Genomic DNA, 17,812 nt, shown 5'->3' with positions numbered 1-17,812 from the left:
AACAGTTTGGCAGTTCTTTAAAGGGTTAAGTATAGGGGCTTCCCTGGTGGTCCGGTGGTTAAGAATCTGCTTTGCAATGCAAGGGACACGGGTTCAATAACTGGTCGGGGAAGATGCCACATGCCACAGAGCAATTAAGTCTGTGCACCACAACTACTAAAGCCCAAGAACACTAGAGCCTACGGTCTGCAACAAGAAAAGCCACTGCATTAAGAAGCCTGAGTACCACAACCAAAGGGTAGTCGCCAATCTTCCCAACTAGAGAAACCCTGCTCACAGCAACAAAGACTCAGTGCAGCCAATAAATAAATAAATTCTATTAAAAAAAAAGGGGGGGTTAAGTACAGAATTAATGTATAACCAAACAATTTCAGTCGTAGGTATATAACCAAGAGAACTGAAACCAGGGACTCTGTACTTGTACATCAACCTTCACAGCAGCACTACTCACACAGCTAAAAGGTGGAAACAACCCAAATGTCCATCAATAGATGGAACGGATAAACAAAATGTGGGATAATCATGGGGTGGAACATTATTCAGCCTTAAAAAAGAATGAAGTTTTGATACATGCTACAACTCAAAAGTGAAAAAAAGTAAAGAACCTTTAAAATATTATGCCAAGTAAAATAATCCAAACATGAAAATTCTGCATGATTCCCTGCACATGTGGTATCTAAAATAGGCAAATTCTTACAGATAGAAAATAATATAGAGGTTAAAAGGGACTAGAGGAAGAAGAAATTAGAGAATTATTGCATGGCAGTAAGTTCTGGAAATACTAGTGGTGGTAGTTATACATTATAAATATACTTAACATCACTGAATTGTACTTGACAGAACCCATATTTTACCATTTAAACCATTTTCATGTATATCTTACCACAATAAAAATTAGTAAGTAAAATAACAAAAAAGACCACAAAAATCTCCATGTTAAGCATTTATACTCTTAAATAACTCAAGACTCAAAAAACTATGAAAATCAGAAAGCATTTATCATATAATTATTATTTGAATGTTAAGAGTACTTCATATCAAAACTTGTAGAGTATAAACAGAGCTGAACTATTAATAAAAGGGAAACTTATATTTCTAAAGCATGTATTTGGAAAGAAGCAAAGTGAAAAAAGTGAGCATTGATTTAAACAAAGGACACAAAACAAATACCATAAAAAGGGGGGGTTAAAAATAAAATTGAACATTAGTGAAAATATGATAAATTAAAATTAATGAAAAAGGAACACAGACTAGAGAGCATCAGTAATGCCAGAAGGTTAGGTCTTTGAAATGTTAAATGAAACTGGCAGAACCCTGACCACACTGCTACAATGAGAAGGCACAAACCACCACGTCAGGAACGAGCAGAGACATTCCTACAGATTCCACTAAGATAAAAAAGAGAGAAAGGATATTTTTAAACAATTTTATGCCAATAAGTTTGGAATTTTAATGAGCTGAAATGAATATTGTAAGAACTTGTCAAAAGTGACACAAAAAATGAAAAAGCTTAAGTTCTATAAAGTCAACAATTAAAATGAAACACCTTACTGCAAACAGTATCTTCACTAGTATCCAACATTTAATGGGGGAAAGGAGAAGCCTATCTTACACCAAGCCTCCCAGAAAAGAGGAAATGATCCAATTTGTTTGTGAGGTCAGCATAACTTTTATACCAAAACTGGGTCAGAAAATTATAAGAAAGGAGCACCCAAGTCAATTTAAATCAGAAACACAGAAGGCAAAAAAAAAAAAATCCTGGAAAAAATTTTACACAGTGAATCCTACAAGCAAGTTACTAAACACTATCAAGAACTTTGGAAAGGAATTAGGAGCCAACATGAAAGGGTTCCTGTTGGCCAAAGAAAAAACAACCTGATCAGCACAGAAAATAACAGCTGCAATGGACAGAAATGTAACAAACAGGGGTGAAGGAGGTGGGGAGAGTGAAGAAGATGGTTTAATTAAATGCTTCACATGAAGAACACGTGACTAGAAAGCAAGGAACTTAAACACAGAATATAAAAACAGTGTCAGGCAAATAGGGGGCTAACTTAGTAAATACAAAACAGAATACCATTCGGTCAGGTCATGTTTCAAATAAACACTGACAAGAAAGCACGAAAATAAAATTCTGTTTGAAAAAAATATATGTGTATTTAAAACCATAAACATATCAAAACACTCCCCCGCCTGACAGTTCTCCGAATCCATCTTCAGTTTAAACAACACATCCTCAGACAAGCTTTCCTTCATTATTCTATACTGGTTTCTCCTACAGTGGCAATCTCTACTTCCTTCTGTAACCTTTCTCTCTTCTCCCAGAGACTGTGACAGAGGAATGTGTCTGGTTCACAGCTGTATCTCCAGAGCCCATCACACTTGAACATAGTAGTTTGTGATAAATGTCTGCTGAATAAAGGAATGAACAGAGGTATTAAAGAATATTTCTAATTCTCTCATTCAGAATAAAGAAAATTAATGGCTTGTTCTATAGAAAATTTCCTCTGACTAGGATGTAAAGGCAAAAGAAAAGGCACAACACCAGTAAGGTTCTCACACTTGTCAAGCTATCAAATTCATCTTGCACAGCAAACTGAGTACAGTGCTAGTGCTGGCCATCAGAATTTTCTGCCATCTACATTTTTCACAGAACTAGAACAAAAAATTTCACAATTCATACGGAAACACAAAAGACCCCGAACAGCCAAAGTAGTCTTCAGTTCAGTTCAGTTCAGTTCAGTCGCTCAGTCGTGTCCGACTCTCCGCGACCCCATGAATCACAGCACGCCAGGCCTCCCTGTCCATCACCAACTCCCGGAGTACACTCAAACTCATGTCCACAGAGTCGGTGATGCCATCCAGCCATCTCATTCTCCGTCGTCCCCTTCTCCTCCCGCCCCCAACCTTTCCCAGCATCAGAGTCTTTTCCAGTGAGTCAACTCGTCGCATGAGGTGGCCAAAGTATTGCAGTTTCAGCTTTAGCATCAGTCCCTCCAATGAACATCCAGGATTGATCTCCTTTAGAATGGACTGGTTGGATCTCCTTGCAGTATAAGGGACTCTCAAGAGTCTTCTCCAACACCACAGTTCAAAAGCATCGATTCTTCGGCGATCAGCCTTCTTCACAGTCCAACTCTCACATCCATACATGACCACGGGAAAAACCATTGCCTTGACTAGACGGACCTTGGTTGGCAAAGTAATGTCTCTGCTTTTTAATATACTATCAAGGTTGGTCATAACTTTCCTTCCAAGGAGCAAGTGTCTTTTAATTTCATGGCTGCAATCAGCATCTGCAGTGATTTTCTGCTTCATTGACTATGCCAAAGCCTTTGACTGTGTGGATCACAATAAACTGTGGAACATTCTGAAAGAGATGGGAATCCCAGACCACCTGACCTGCCTCTTGAGAAACCTGTATGCAGGTCAGGAAGCAACAGTTAGAACTGGACATGGAACAACAGACTGGTTCCAAATAGGAAAAGGTGTACGTCAAGGTTGTATATTGTCACCTTGCTTATTTAACTTACATGCAGAGTACATCATGAGGAACGCTGGGCTGGAAGAAGCACAAGCTGGGATCAAGATTGCTGGGAGAAATATCAATAACCTCAGATATGCAGATGACACCACCCTTAGGGCAGAAAGTGAAGAGGAACTCAAAAGCCTCTTGATGAAAGTGAAAGAGGAGAGTGAAAAGGTTGGTTTGAAGCTCAACATTCAGAAAACAAAGATCATGGCATCTGAACTCAAAAGCCTCTTGATGAAAGTGAAAGAGGAGAGTGAAAAGGTTGGTTTGAAGCTCAACATTCAGAAAACAAAGATCATGGCATCTGGTCCCATCACTTCATGGGAAATAGATGGAAAAAAAAGTAGTCTTAAGAAAGAAGAATGGAGCTGGAGGAATCAACCTTCCTGACTACAGATTATACTACAAAGCTATAGTCATCAAGACACTATGTTACTGGCACAAAAACAGAAATATAGACCAATGGAACAAGTTAAAAAGCCCAGAAATAAACCCATGCATCTATGGGTACCTTATTTTTGACAAAGGAGGCAAGAATACACAATGGGGCAAAGATAGCCTCTTATGGTACTTGGAAAACTGGACAGCTACATGTACAATAATGAAATTAGAATACTTCTTAACACCATACACAAAGATAAACTCAAAATGGACCCGAAATAAGACCAGAAACTATAAAACTCTTAGAGGAAAACAGACGGAACACTCGATGACATATATCAAAGCAAGATTCTCTATGACCCACCTCCTAGAGTAAATAAAAAATAAAATAAATAAATAAAATAAAGCAAATAGATGGGGAAACAGTGCAAAGAGTGGCAGACTTTATTTTGGGGGCTCCAAAATCACTGCAGATGGTGACTGCAGCCATGAAATTAAAAGACACTTACTCCTTGCAAGCAAAGTCATGACCAAACTAGAGAGCATATTAAAAAGCAGACATTACTTTGCCAACAAAGGTCTGTCTCATCAAGGCTATGGTTTTTCCAGTGGTCATGTATGGATGTGAGAGTTGGACTATAAAAAAAAGCTGAGCACTGAAGAATTGATGCTTTTGAACTGTAGCGTTGGAGACTTTTGAGAGTCCCTTGGACTGCAAAGAGATCCAACCAGTCCATCCTAAAGGAAATCAGTCCTGAATATTCACTGGAAGGACTGATGCTGAAGCTGAAACTCCAATACTCTGACCACCTGATGTGAAGACTCTTAATTCTGGGAAAGACTGAAGGCAGGAGAAGAAGGGGATGACAGAGGATGAGATGGTTGGATGGTAACACCGCCGTGATGGACATGAGTTTGAGTAGCCTCTGGAAGCTGGTGATGGACAGGGAAGCTTAGGATGCTGAAGTCCATGGGGTTGCAAAGAATCAGACATGACTGAGCAAGTGAACCGAACTGAACTGAAACAGTGAAGATGTGCTTACAGAAGTAATGGAAGGTCAGTTCTTAGAGGGCCTTATATACCATTATAAGCAACTTGGCTTTTATAGGTTGAAGTATGAACCACTCACTACTGAGTTTTGGACAGAAGAATGACATGGTCTGATTTACATTTTAAAAGAATCACTATTAACTGTATTTCAGAACAGAATGCAAAGAAACAAGGATAAAAGCAGAAAGATTAGTTAGGAGAATATTGTAATATTCAATCAAGAGATGATGGTGCCCTGGATTAAGGTAATTAGTGGCAGTGAATGTGGTATGAATTGGTCAGATTCTGGATAATTTTTAAGGGTAGAACAAAGATGTGCTGAAGGCTTAGATGTCAGGTGTACGATAAAAATCAATGATGATTCCAAAAATTTTGGCCTGAGCAACTAGAGTGATAGAAAAGGAATTATGTGCAATAGGAAGGGCTTTGGGTGGAACAGCTTTGAAGGAGATGATCAGGAGTTCATTCAATTTTGGACACATTAATTTTGAAACAAATGTAAGTGGAGATGTTGAGTATAACTGGATATTGGATATAAGACTCTGAAGTTTGGGAGAGGTCCAGGCTGGAGATAAATGTTTGAGAATTAGATTATAGATATTAAATCACTTTGGAACTGAATAAAGATAATGAGATCAAGAGTTGAGTCTAGGAATCAGGAAGAAGAGGGAGGAACCAGCAAGGGAGACAGGAGGAGCAACTAGTAAAGTAGGAGTAAAACTAGAAATATGACTGCAGCCGTGAAATTAAAAGACTTGCTCCTTGGAAGAAAAGCTATGACAAATCTAGACAGCATATTAAAAAGCAGAAACATTACTTTCCAGACAAAAGTCCATATAGTTAAAGTTATGGTTTTTCCAGTAGTCATGTACAGATGTGAGAGCTGTACCATAAAGAAGGCTGAGCATGGAAAAATTGATGCTTTCGAACTGTGGTGTTGGAGAAGACTTCAGAGAGTCCCCTAGACTGCAAGAAGATCAGTCCTGAATATTCACTGCAGGACTGATACTGAAGCTGAAGCTCCAAAACTTTGACCACCTAATGCAAAGAGCCAACTCACTTGAAAAGACCCTGATGCTGGGAAAGACAGAAGGCAGGAGAAGGATAGGACAGAGGAGGAGATGGTTGGATGGCCTCACCCACTCAATGGACAGATGTTTCAGCAAGTTCTGGGAGACGGTAAACGACAGGGAAGCCTAGTGTGCTGCAGTCCATGGGGTCACAAAGGGTAGGACACGACTTAGCAACTGAACAACAACAACAAAACTAGAGAAGTAAATCAAGGAGACGTGACAGGTGAACCGTGTACTTCTGATACATTAAGACTGTTACCACCACCACAGAAGCAGAAACCAAGAAGGGGATATGGTGTTAACAGCAAAATGTCTGCCTTTCCACTCCAATTCCCTCTATTTGTATATCATACTTGTAGATTATAAGACTTGGTGATACTGCCCTGAAAGTCACTGATCTGATGATTGGACTAAACAAGGTGAACCTAAGCCCTTTTTATCTACTCTGTACCAAACAATGTGTTAAATGCTGGGGACATAAATAAGAATAATACACACAGTCTCTGCCTTCAAAATAATCCAATGATATTCTAAGAAATGTATAAAATTGGGCTTTCTGTTTCTTAAGTAGCAGCCCACTATACTCTTATGGGGACAAAAAGGAGTGATAATTTTTCATACTTTCTTAAGACTCATAGACAAAGAACTACAAGAGATTAACTCTTATTTTACCCACAAAGTCTTTAAAAAAAAAAAAAACGCTTTATGATTACAAAAGTACTTGGTGTTTGAAAAAAGCCTGTGTGTGTGTATGTATATGTGTACATTACTTCTAGAAAAATAAACTTTGAAATGAAATGCCCTAAAATTACATCTCCAGATGGTAACTATTGTTAATACTTTGGTATGTATTTTTCTTCAGTTTTTCCCCCTATGTATACATACCAACACTCTGCTAAGGCATGTGTGTATACTTTATAATTTTCAATATTTACCAACTCTTCTATATACTTTCCTGTGTTCTGTGTAATTATTATTATTTAATATCTGTATTACGAGAATTGAAACAAATGTGTGTGTGTATGTATATATTATATATATATATATATGTATATTACAGAAAGAGAGAGGTTTTTTCTTAACGAGTTTGGCCAATCTGAGTTGTAAAAAAAATAATATATTCTCGAATGGAGAGAGTAGCATGTAAACATATACACTATCATATGTAAAACATAAACTCACTTGGGCATGAACGCTCCATTGGCTAAGGATGGTTCATCGTCATCCAGTCCATCAAAAAGATGTGACTTGGCTGTGCCTGTTGTTTGTAAAGCCTTCGGTCGGACTCTGGTGGCAGGGCGGGGTGTCAGTTTATAATGAGTAGGTGTAGTGAGAGCCTTCTGGGCTGCTGGATTTGTTGGTTTCAATCTCTGAAAAACAATTCAAGTTTAATTCAAGTATGGTACTGGCCCTAAAAACCAGAAGACTAGCTTTCACATCTTATCTCTGCCATTCACCAGCTAGATACCTCTTGGAGTCTCAGCTCCCAGAACACAAGGGTTTCTCACCCAACTTTGTATGAATGTGTGCATGCTAATTAAACTGCCTTTATTTCTCTACAACTGATTTTCATTCATCTAACCAGCCCCATTTCAAATGGGTTTGACTTGTTTCAAAACTTAATCGAGATTTTCCATTTGAAGTGCTTCACAAATCAAAATGTCTTAACAGAACATATTAATATACCTTGTGCATTTCTCTTCATCTTATAAAAGAAAAGAAAAGCTTGCAATTGTTTTGCTTTCTAAAACAAAGATGACAATATTTATGTTCATTTTAAGAAAATATAACATCAAAATTCTAAGCTTAATTATTTTTATTAAATTATTGCTTATTATTTAATGAAATAAAACATCTTCAAGAAAAACTGAGACACAGCCATAAACAACTTTTATGCAATATTAATCACTGAAAAATGTACAGACATTAACTTAAAGAAACCCTTTGCCTCCTAATTTCTCTCTTTATCTCTTGGCAAGCATGAATCTACTGTGTATTCTAGACATTTTATATAAATGGAATCATTGTCTTTATGTTTCGCCTAACTTAGCATTGTTTTCAAGATTCATTCACACTGTAGCATGTATTGTTAGTTCATTCCATTTTATGTGTGAAATGATATTCCATCATATAGATATACAACATTGTGTTTATCCATTCATCAGCTGATGCACTCTATTACTGCATATACTAAACTAAAGCTGGGTAAATTTAATAATGTACAAGTCTGATCGTCCTCATTAGATAGCAAGCTCTGAGAGAAAATATTCTTGTTTATTTTCATTAGGTACCTTCAGTGCCGAACACAATGACTAGTCAGACATAAATGACTAAATAATATTGTATACTGAGCAACTTATTTTAATTCTCAACACTGAACAGAATTACTATTGCCATTTTACAGATGAAATTCAGAGAGGCAAAAAGAGATGCCCAACATTTCACAGACTGTAAGTGGTAAAATAAGGATTAAATGGACCAAACACTACTTTTAATGCCACACCACAGTGAGCAGGAGATCATTTCTAGAGCCTACGAGACTAAGACAATGCTATGTAGAAATCAGGAGAAAAAAATTTTGATTGACCATTTAAGACATGATGTTAAAAAAAAAGAAAGACATTATGATGCTAGAGAAATCAGCCTCCAAGAACCTTAGTTTGCTCAACTATAAGAGTATAATATCTGATTTATTTCAGGGCTCAGCCTTAAAAAGCCTCAGCCTTCACCTCAGTCTAACACTCATTTTCACTGTCATGCTGCCTTCCAGATACAAAAATAATTTAGTTTTTTTGTACCCCTGGCCTACTGAAAAGCATAAAATAACCCAACACAAGATTGTAAAGCAATTGTCCGCCAATCAAAATTAAGTTAAAAAAAAATTACACCTAAGTTTTCCTATTCTGCAAACTGATTTTATTGAAACTTCCTTAAATTTACCTCTTCTTTCTTCTTAGGGTCTGACATGGGATTCCGGAAGAGAGGAGAGTCTCCGAAAGGTGAGTATGTCAGACTATTGATGTGCTGTTGGAGAACAGCCTGCTGGGCAGCAGAAGCATTTGGATCTGTCAAAGCTTTGTAAAAAAGGAAAGAAAAGGCAAGACGTCAGTCCGAGGATCCAGTGCCTTAAATCAAGAGACTCCCCTCAAGACTCCCTTTAAAATGTTCAGACTAACTCAGTAGCATTACTGGTAGAGAGCTGAGGAGCAAACTGTGAAGAAAATCAAACAATCTAAAACATCAAAGATATGAGGAGCATTTCACAAAAGACAACACATAAAATTTTACTGTATTCGTTATTGTTAATAATCAAAGAAATGTAAACCACAACAAACTTGAAGACATTTTTATCTACTTCATTATCAATGGCAAAGCTGTATAAAAAGGGATACAGTATGACTTTCAGCACACTGCAAATTGGTTTAATTGGTCTAAAAGAAACAATGACAGTACATAGAGCAAGTATTGCTTTTATATTTTTTAACCTAATAATTTCAATCATGGAAATTTAACCCAAAGACTGAATTAAACTAGAAAGAAAATAAAGAAATGTTTGCAAGTGTTCACCGAACATTATCTGCAATAGTCAAGACTTGGAAACAACCTATGTCCGACACTAAGTTAACACTTGCAAAAATCATGATTCATCAACATGATGGATTAAGTAGATATTAAAAATGACAATGTGGGAATAAGTTATCTTTGATTTAATAAGTAAAAAATTCCAGAATAAAAAATATTAAGTACATTGAGAACATAGAGGAAGAAAAGTAGCAAACAAAAGTGAAAATGGCTATATTTTGTCCTTATATGAGACAGGAACAACGATCTACAATTGTACACAGTAAAAAGAAACGAGCAACAAGCAGTCCCACAACTATTTGCACTGCACCTTGACTGATGAAGAAACTTCTTTGCGAGATAAATATTTCAAAACCAAATACTGATAAAAAATAAAATCAGTGATTTCATTTTTAGGCATAAAATACGTTTTTCTTTATAAACATTTAAAATAAGGCTAAACCCAAAATATGATAAAATAATTAATATAAAGGGGGTACCATAAACAAAAAGATTTTGGAAAATTTAAAACAGGGGGGAGAAAGACAAGAGTAGCACCACCAGCAAACCTAGAACAGAAAATTAAAGTAAAATTAATGAAAAGGAGGTAGATCCACCTTTGTCAAATTGAGCCTTTCTTAAAAGTGGATGTATTCACTCAATACTAAAACACTGTATGTTGATGTATAAGGAGAGAGTACAAATTTGCTCAGGAGTGTAAAACCCAGGGGAGATGGCATTTGAAGATCATAAATTGTCTGTGCTCAGAAAGTTCCTAAATCCAATTTCAGACTACTGCTGAGAAAAATATATAGGAAGTAGCTTTTGATACACAGGGCCGCACAATAACATGATGCATGATGTTTTTCTATGGACTACACAGCAAGAATGAAGAAAGTCTGAATACTTTTATTAAAGAACTCTAATATTCACTAATCAGTTTGTCACCTGACAATCAATTATGTATTAAAATAAAATAAAAAAAACACTGATCAGGACCAGCATTTAACAAGTATAGGTCACCTTTCCTGGGCATGCTCAAATAAAAACTTCCTCAGCTAATCCAAACATAATTAGGAATGTGTGCAAGGATGTCTTTATTTCTGTATGATTAAATATAAAATCCACTCTATGTTAACTAGATTATTTCAAAAACAGAAAAGAGAGCTGATTAGTTAGCAAAAATAAGAGAACAAGCAAACATAAGCATGAGTGAAGCTACCATTGATTGATGTTACAGTTCTGGTCATAAAAGTTGAAAACATGTCAAAAAATCACATCATGATCAAATGATTAGAGACAGAAGGATTAAAAATCAAGTTTTCTGAGAACAGAAGAAATTAATACTTTAATTGAAAGAAAGGCAATAGGGTTACCACAAAGAAACTGTAGGAGACTGATCTTGTTTGGGTTTAAGAGGTTAAAAGTAGAACCCCTCTAGGCTCCTCTGTCCATGGGATTTCCCAGCAAGAATACTTAAGTAGGTTGCCATTTCCCACTCTAAAAGTAGAACCACTGAGTTGAAACTCTAAAAAGGCAGGTTTTGGTTTCTAAACAACCGGAACAATGTACTGGACTGACATGTAAAGAAGCCACCACAGCTGAGGCTTTTAAGTAAGAGACTCCAACAAGCTCTAAAGCACCTTTCAGATCCTGTGATGCAAAGATGTGCATTCTAAATCAATATACCTACATTTAAATGGGCAGTAACACTACTATATGTAACTACAATATCAAATTCATGTCAGGAACTTTTAACTGGCTTAGGGAAAAGATGGTAATTAAAAAAACAATCAAAAGCTGTCTAAGTAAAAATAGCAGGTTATGATATTTGTGCTACCTCTTACCGAAATAAAAACTAAGGAAAAGAAATAAAACTTAAATATCTTTTATGATAAAACTTATTTTAATCTTCACACAGAAATTAAGAGTTCTAATTAACCTCTAGGACCTCCACAGACCTAATTAAAATCTATGGTTAAAACAAAGTAAATTATTTACATAACACATAATGACAAAGAATATGAAGGTGTAAATGAACAGATAAGAAAACATAACAAATGTCTAGGGAAAGAAGTGGACACAGTGATAAAGCAGAAGAAAGTAAACTGTATCTCGGATAATAGTCAAAAGGGGGACTTTCTACTTTAATCCCAGAAAGCTTAGTGATTTAAGAATACTACATTTGAGAAAGTGAGACTGTGAAAAAATTATCAATACAAAGTATACATACAAAACAACTACTCTACCGTGTCATCTTCCTAATCAGAGTTTTAAAGAAAAATTGCATCTAAGAACAGGATGCTTAAAAGAAGGAACTTTCAGAGAATGAGAAAAACAATAAAAATCCAAAAAGATGATTTAGAAGATAATAAAAAACCTTGTAGAAAGTAGAAACAAGAGTTTAAAAAAAAATCAAACATTAGGACAGAAAAGGTCTGTGAATTCTCTGGCAGTCCAGTGGTTAGGACTCAGCATCCTCACTACTGGGACCCTCGTTTGAAATGTGGTTGGGGAACTAAGATGCCACAAGACTCACAGTGTGGCCAAAAAATAGAAAAGGGATAAGCAAATCACAGAAACTTCAGAACAAAGAGACAATCCTAAATGTTTGTGGGGGTGGGGGAAAAGAGTTTCAGAAAGGCATGAAACTTACCAGTAACGGTTAACATAAGAAATACAATCAAAGTTCTAAGGGTGAATTACTTTCACACCAGAATTTCATAGTAAGTGTGTGGAACAAATGAAGATGCTTTCAGAACTGTAAGCAGTCAAAGTTTATCTTTCACATAACTTTAACTTGTCACATTCCAGAAAATTTAGGAAATAAAGAGAAAAAACCTATATCCCAGACCTATCAGTTTCCAGTGAGTAGACTTGAAGGGAATATCCCAGAGTAATGCTGAAGGCCTAGGGAGTGAACAGAGTTCATACTGCTGCAGGACAGAGAGATCAAAGAATGAGGTAAAAGAATTCTGATACCACCCTTAAGAATTTGGACTAATGTAAGGTGATATGGGCAGGTAACACAAGGGACGGAGAAGGCAATGGCAAGCCACTCCAGTACTATTGCTTAGAAAATCCCATGGATGGAGGAGCCTGGTGGTCTGCAGTCCATGGGGTCGCTAAGGGTCGGACACGACTGAGCAACTTCACTTTCACTTTTTACTTTCACACATTGGAGAAGGAAATGGCAACCCACTCCAGGGTTCTTGCCTGGAGAATCCCAGGGACGGGGGAGCCTGGTGGGCTTCCGTCTATGGGGTCACACAGAGTCGGACACGACTGAAGTGACTTAGCAGCAGCAGCAGCAACACAAGGGAAAAAAAATAATTAGAAGTTCCAGGAGAGAGAAATAGCTGTATGAGAACAACTTATGTGGCTAAGTAGCACAATGTTTTCACAGTTATAATAAAATGCTGTGTTCCTTTACAACTTTTATTCTTTCCCCCCAAAAAAGAAGACTTGTAAGCATTAGGAGAAAGTACTTTATTAATATAAAAATATAAACAGGGCAAAGAAATGAGAGAAAAAGAAGGGTAAGGAAGGGTACTATTAGCCTTACTTGATCACGGAGACTCAAGAAATACTATTTCCTAGTTGACAGAGTAAGAAAAGTATGTAAGGACATGGCTTAAATTTGCAAAGGCATCCCAAAATGTGAAACATGAGGATTCTATCTCTCCTTCATCCATCTCAGTTACTCTGTATCTGCCGGGTGATATCAGTTTTTTATTTTTGGTAAAATATAATTTTCTTTAAAATAAGGTATTTAAGGGACTTCCCTGATGGTCCAGTGGTTAAGACTCTGAGCTTCCAACTCTAGGGATGCAGGTTCAATCCCTGATCAGGGAACTAAGATCCCACATTCCACACTGTGTGGCCAAGAAAATTAAAAAAAAAAGAAACAAAAGGAAATGGAAATTAAAAAAAAAAACCACCAAGATGTGTAAGTCACAAAGTAAGTTAATTTTAAGCTAGAAATAATAAGTGGCAGGCAGACATCACAAAAACTGGGAAGGGATATTCAAATGAATGAAATATGAAAAACTTCAATAGATAAAACTTAAGGAATTCAGTACACATAGATATACTGGGAGAAGTGAATAAAGAACAGAGGTGATCAGTGAGTTACATTCTCATCTATCATTAAAAAGTTAAATATATGTAGACTTAAGCAAAATACAGCAATATAAACACATCACTTACAGATATGAACTTATTTATACAGCAGATCAATTAAAAGCTGCAATAAAAGTGGTTTCTTTGGGGGCGTAAGCCTAGAAGTAAGGAAGCGGGCAACACCAGGATCTATTGTTAAGTCATTCCACACTACATGATTGTTTAATGACATGTATGTATGTACCACTTAAGGAAGGACAGAATAGGGTAGTGTGAAAATTCTAGTCAGCAAGTTAAGTATTAGCAAGAAACAAACCAAGAAAAGCCTTCTAAAGTGACTGACACTTACCTACTGGGGCCTGGGGGGCTCCAAAGCCCAAAGTGGCTGTCGTTGTATTAAATCCAGGGGCCCCAAAGGCTCCTGTACCAAGGGGCCCTCCAAGCTTAGGTTGGTTGTTCCCAAACAAAGATGCCTGTCCAGCACCAAGAGCTATGGAGACAAGAGGAAAGAAAAGCGCCACAGAGGATCCTTTGAATGTTATGTCAGAGGTCAGTTACTTAAAAATATAATACATTTGGAAACTTCATAATAAACGCTCATTTCAACAAAAAAAGCTAATACAGTAAATGCTACCTATATCCCAGGCACTGTGCTGAGATAGATATGTCAGAGGCAAAATACTTAACCTCTCTGTGCTTCAGCTTCCTCAACTATAACATGAGATAATACATAGCTTAGATATTTATCCTAAGATTAAAATAATACACACATATTAAACATTTAGGAATCTGGTAGAGACTAACATCCATTAAACATTAGCTACTATCATCTCATTTAACCTTTACAAATCTGAAGTAGGAACTATTATCCCTATTTTACAGAAGAGAAAATGGAAGGTTTAATAAATTAGTTCAAAGTCACAAATGTAGTAAGTGGTAAAATCAGAGTTCAAATCTCAATGCATCTGACAATCAGCCAGGGCTCTTAACTGCTGCTGTATAGTAAAAACAGATTTGTAAAGAATTTTAAAATTGTCATTTCTCCTTAAATTTCAGCATCTGCAAATCAAAACACTCAACTGAACCAATTAAAGCCTAATGAATCGTGTTTATGAACTCTGTTGTTGGTAGTGATTTCTTTAAAGTGTAAAATGGGAAGAATTCAGTTTTATAATAAGCTACTGGCATAAATTAAAGGTATTTTTCCACTAGCCTGCCACTCTCAAAAAAATTACAGTTACTGGCAATTTGGAAGATCTGAAGTTCCTTTCAACATATCAATGCTTCCTGACAGAGATATGGTTTACCAGGAAAATCACTTCAAACATATATACTAGGGATATCAAAAATATTGAATGGAAACTGCTGTGAGATGCAACCAGCAAAAAGGACAGGCAGTTTATACTCAGAGAAGCATACAATATAAATTAATGAGGGTGACTCTAAAACGGACAAAACATTCCCTAACTGTTCAACCTCATTAATAACGTTAAGAAGATAACAATACAGCAATGGGATTATTTCATCTTAAAAAACCCAGTTTTGAAACAGGGAATAAGACTTAACCCATTAGAAATTTGTGAAAATCTGAAGAAAAACTAAAAATATATTATTCCTTCAAAGGACATAGCTTACAGCAAACATTTCAGGATTCTTCCCCCCCACCCCAGATAACAAACACCTCCTAACCCCTAAATAAAAGCTTAGATAAAACCTGAATATATAAAACGGATCAAAATTTCTGTTCTGGATGGGCGTGTATTTGCATTAGCCCTGAAGGAAGAAGAATCAGGAAACAGTCTCAAAATCACTGTTATTTCAGTAAAGCTTATAAAATAATAAAAATGCATAATAAAAGGACTTACACAAGTTGAGGGATATGCTGATGTGATGTCAATTTATGAAATGTGTCATATTCATGATTTATTGTAGGAATCATAAAGAAGATATACTGGGGGCACCATGGTAACATGCTCTTAAAAACTCCAAGTATGCTCAAGGAATAAGTAAAAATATTTTCCTTTGAGACCTTCGAATGAATGTCAGAATGTAATTATATATATCAGAATGTCAGAACACATTAGTTTTGCGTAGATTATTCTGTATATCTTAGTCTAACAAACTTTACTAAATCCCACATAGCAGGAGAGTGGGTTTGATCCCTGGGTCGGGAAGATCCCCTGGAGAAGGTAATGGCAACCCACTCCACTATTCTTGCCTGGAGAATTCTATGGATAGAGGAGCCTGGCAGGCTATACTCCATGGGTCGTAAATGGTCAGACACAACTGAGTGACTAAGACACACACACCCCCTTAAACTTATCACTACTTCATGGAAAATATTAAAAACTAAAACTCCTTAGTAATATTACTAAGCAATTACCAAGAAAATGGCATACTGCTCATATCCTTGTGAAACAGTTACTATCCCTGTGAAACAAGAAACTGACCCACCCACAATTTAATGAGTGTTCCTTAATCTGAGCACACTGGAAGAAAAAAAAAATTCAAGTCAAAGAATACTATAACATTTTATATTGATTGGTCACTTAAATCTAAGTGTACAAAAAATTTATGTATTTGTACATTTAAGGTTTCTATAGCCTACTAGTCATGAAGTACCCAAAGGCCTATGTTACATGAAAATGTACTTGAGGCATGAGTTTGAATCTCTATCACTCAAAGCAAGAAGCTATATAAGAATACCCATTTAGCTAGTTGAGTTCAGTTGCTCAGTCGTGTCCAACTCTTTGCAACCCCATGGACTGCAGCATGCCAGGCTTCCCTGTCCATCACCATCTCCTGGTGTTTGCTCAAACTCATGTCCATCAGGTCGGTGATGCCATCCAACCATCTTGCCTTCTGTCATCCCCTTCTCCTCCTGCCTTCAATCTTTCCAAGCATCAGGGTCTTTTCCAAGGAGTCAGTTCTTCACATCAGGTGGCCAAAGTATTGGAGTTTCAGCTTCAGTATCAGTCCTTCCAATGAATATTCAGGACTGATTTCCTTTAGGATGGACTGGTTGGATCTCCTTGCAGTCCAAGGGACTCTCAAGAGTCTTCTCCAATACCACAGTTCAAAAGCATCAATTCTTCAGTGCTCACCTTTATAGTCCAACTCTCATATCCATACATGACTACTGGAAAAACCACAGCTTTGACTACACAGACCTTTGTCAGCAAAGTAATGTCTCTGCTTTTTAATATGCTATCTAGGTTGATCATAGCTTTTCTTCCAAGGAGCAATCGTCTTTTAATTTCATGGCTGCAGTCACCATCTGCAGTGATTTTGGAGCCCCCCAAAATAAAGTCTCTCGCTGTTTCCATTGTTTCCCCATCTATTAGCCATGAAGCGACGGGACAGGATGCCATGACTTAGTTTTTTAAATGTTGAGTTTTAAACCAACTGTTTCTCTCTCCTCTTTCACTTTCATCAAAAGGCTCTTTAGTTCTTCACTTTCTGCCATAAGGGTGGTGTCATCTGCATATCTGAGGTTATTGATATTTCTCCCGGTAAGCTTGATTCCAGTTTGCACTTCATCCAGCCCAGCATTTCGCATGATGTACTCAGTATATAAGTTAAATAAGCAGGGTGACAATATACAACCTTAACGTACTCCTTTCCCAATTGGGAACCAGTCTGTTGTTCCATGTCCAGTTTTAACTGTTGTTTCCTGACCTGCATACAGGTTTCTCAGGAGGCAGGTAAGGTGGTCTGGTATTCCCATCTCTTTAAGAATTTTCCACAATTTATTGTGATCCACATAGTCAAAGGCTTAATATTTCCTTCAAACAAGGGAAATGTTGGTAAAGAACATTTCCAACTGCTGATATGATAGCTGACAAGCTCAGCTGTTAAAGAATCTGCCTGTAATGCAGGAGACCCCAGTTCGATTCCTGTGTTGGGAAGATCCGCTGGAGAAGGGATAGGCTACCCACTCCAGTATTCTGGCCTGGAGAATTACATGAACTATATATAGTCCATGGGGTTGCAATGAGTCAGACACAACTGAGTAATTTTCACTTTCCCTAAAACATAGTCCAAAGCTACAATGTTATTCTAATTCTGATATCATGCAATGCAGAATTCACT

At 36.8% G+C, this 17,812-nt stretch overlaps 1 protein-coding gene across 7 annotated transcripts in view; it reads right to left on the bottom strand.

Moving 5' to 3' along the window:
• The window catches only part of NUP98 (nucleoporin 98 and 96 precursor), an 89,096-nt gene that overhangs the window by 40,441 nt on the left and 30,843 nt on the right, over positions 1–17,812 (bottom strand). For 4 of the 7 annotated variants that reach the window (XM_088843140.1, XM_055423553.2, XM_055423554.2 and 1 more), the window contains exons 12-14: positions 14,070–14,210; positions 8,978–9,111; positions 7,220–7,407 (exon numbers count right to left, since the gene is read on the bottom strand). In XM_088843140.1, the coding sequence (XP_088699266.1) occupies positions 7,220–7,407; positions 8,978–9,111; positions 14,070–14,210 (463 nt within the window). The remainder of the gene's footprint in view (positions 1–7,219; positions 7,408–8,977; positions 9,112–14,069; positions 14,211–17,812) is intronic. The other 3 variants (XM_088843137.1, XM_088843138.1, XM_088843139.1) reach the window with 1 other exon arrangement.

This window comes from Moschus berezovskii, chromosome 14 (assembly GCF_049115385.1).
Source record: "Moschus berezovskii isolate FMDL1 chromosome 14, NW_MosBer_1.0, whole genome shotgun sequence".
Taxonomy (NCBI): Eukaryota; Metazoa; Chordata; class Mammalia; order Artiodactyla; family Moschidae; genus Moschus; species Moschus berezovskii.
Note: the sequence above shows the minus strand (reverse complement) of the source record. Positions and strands in the feature narration are given on the sequence as shown.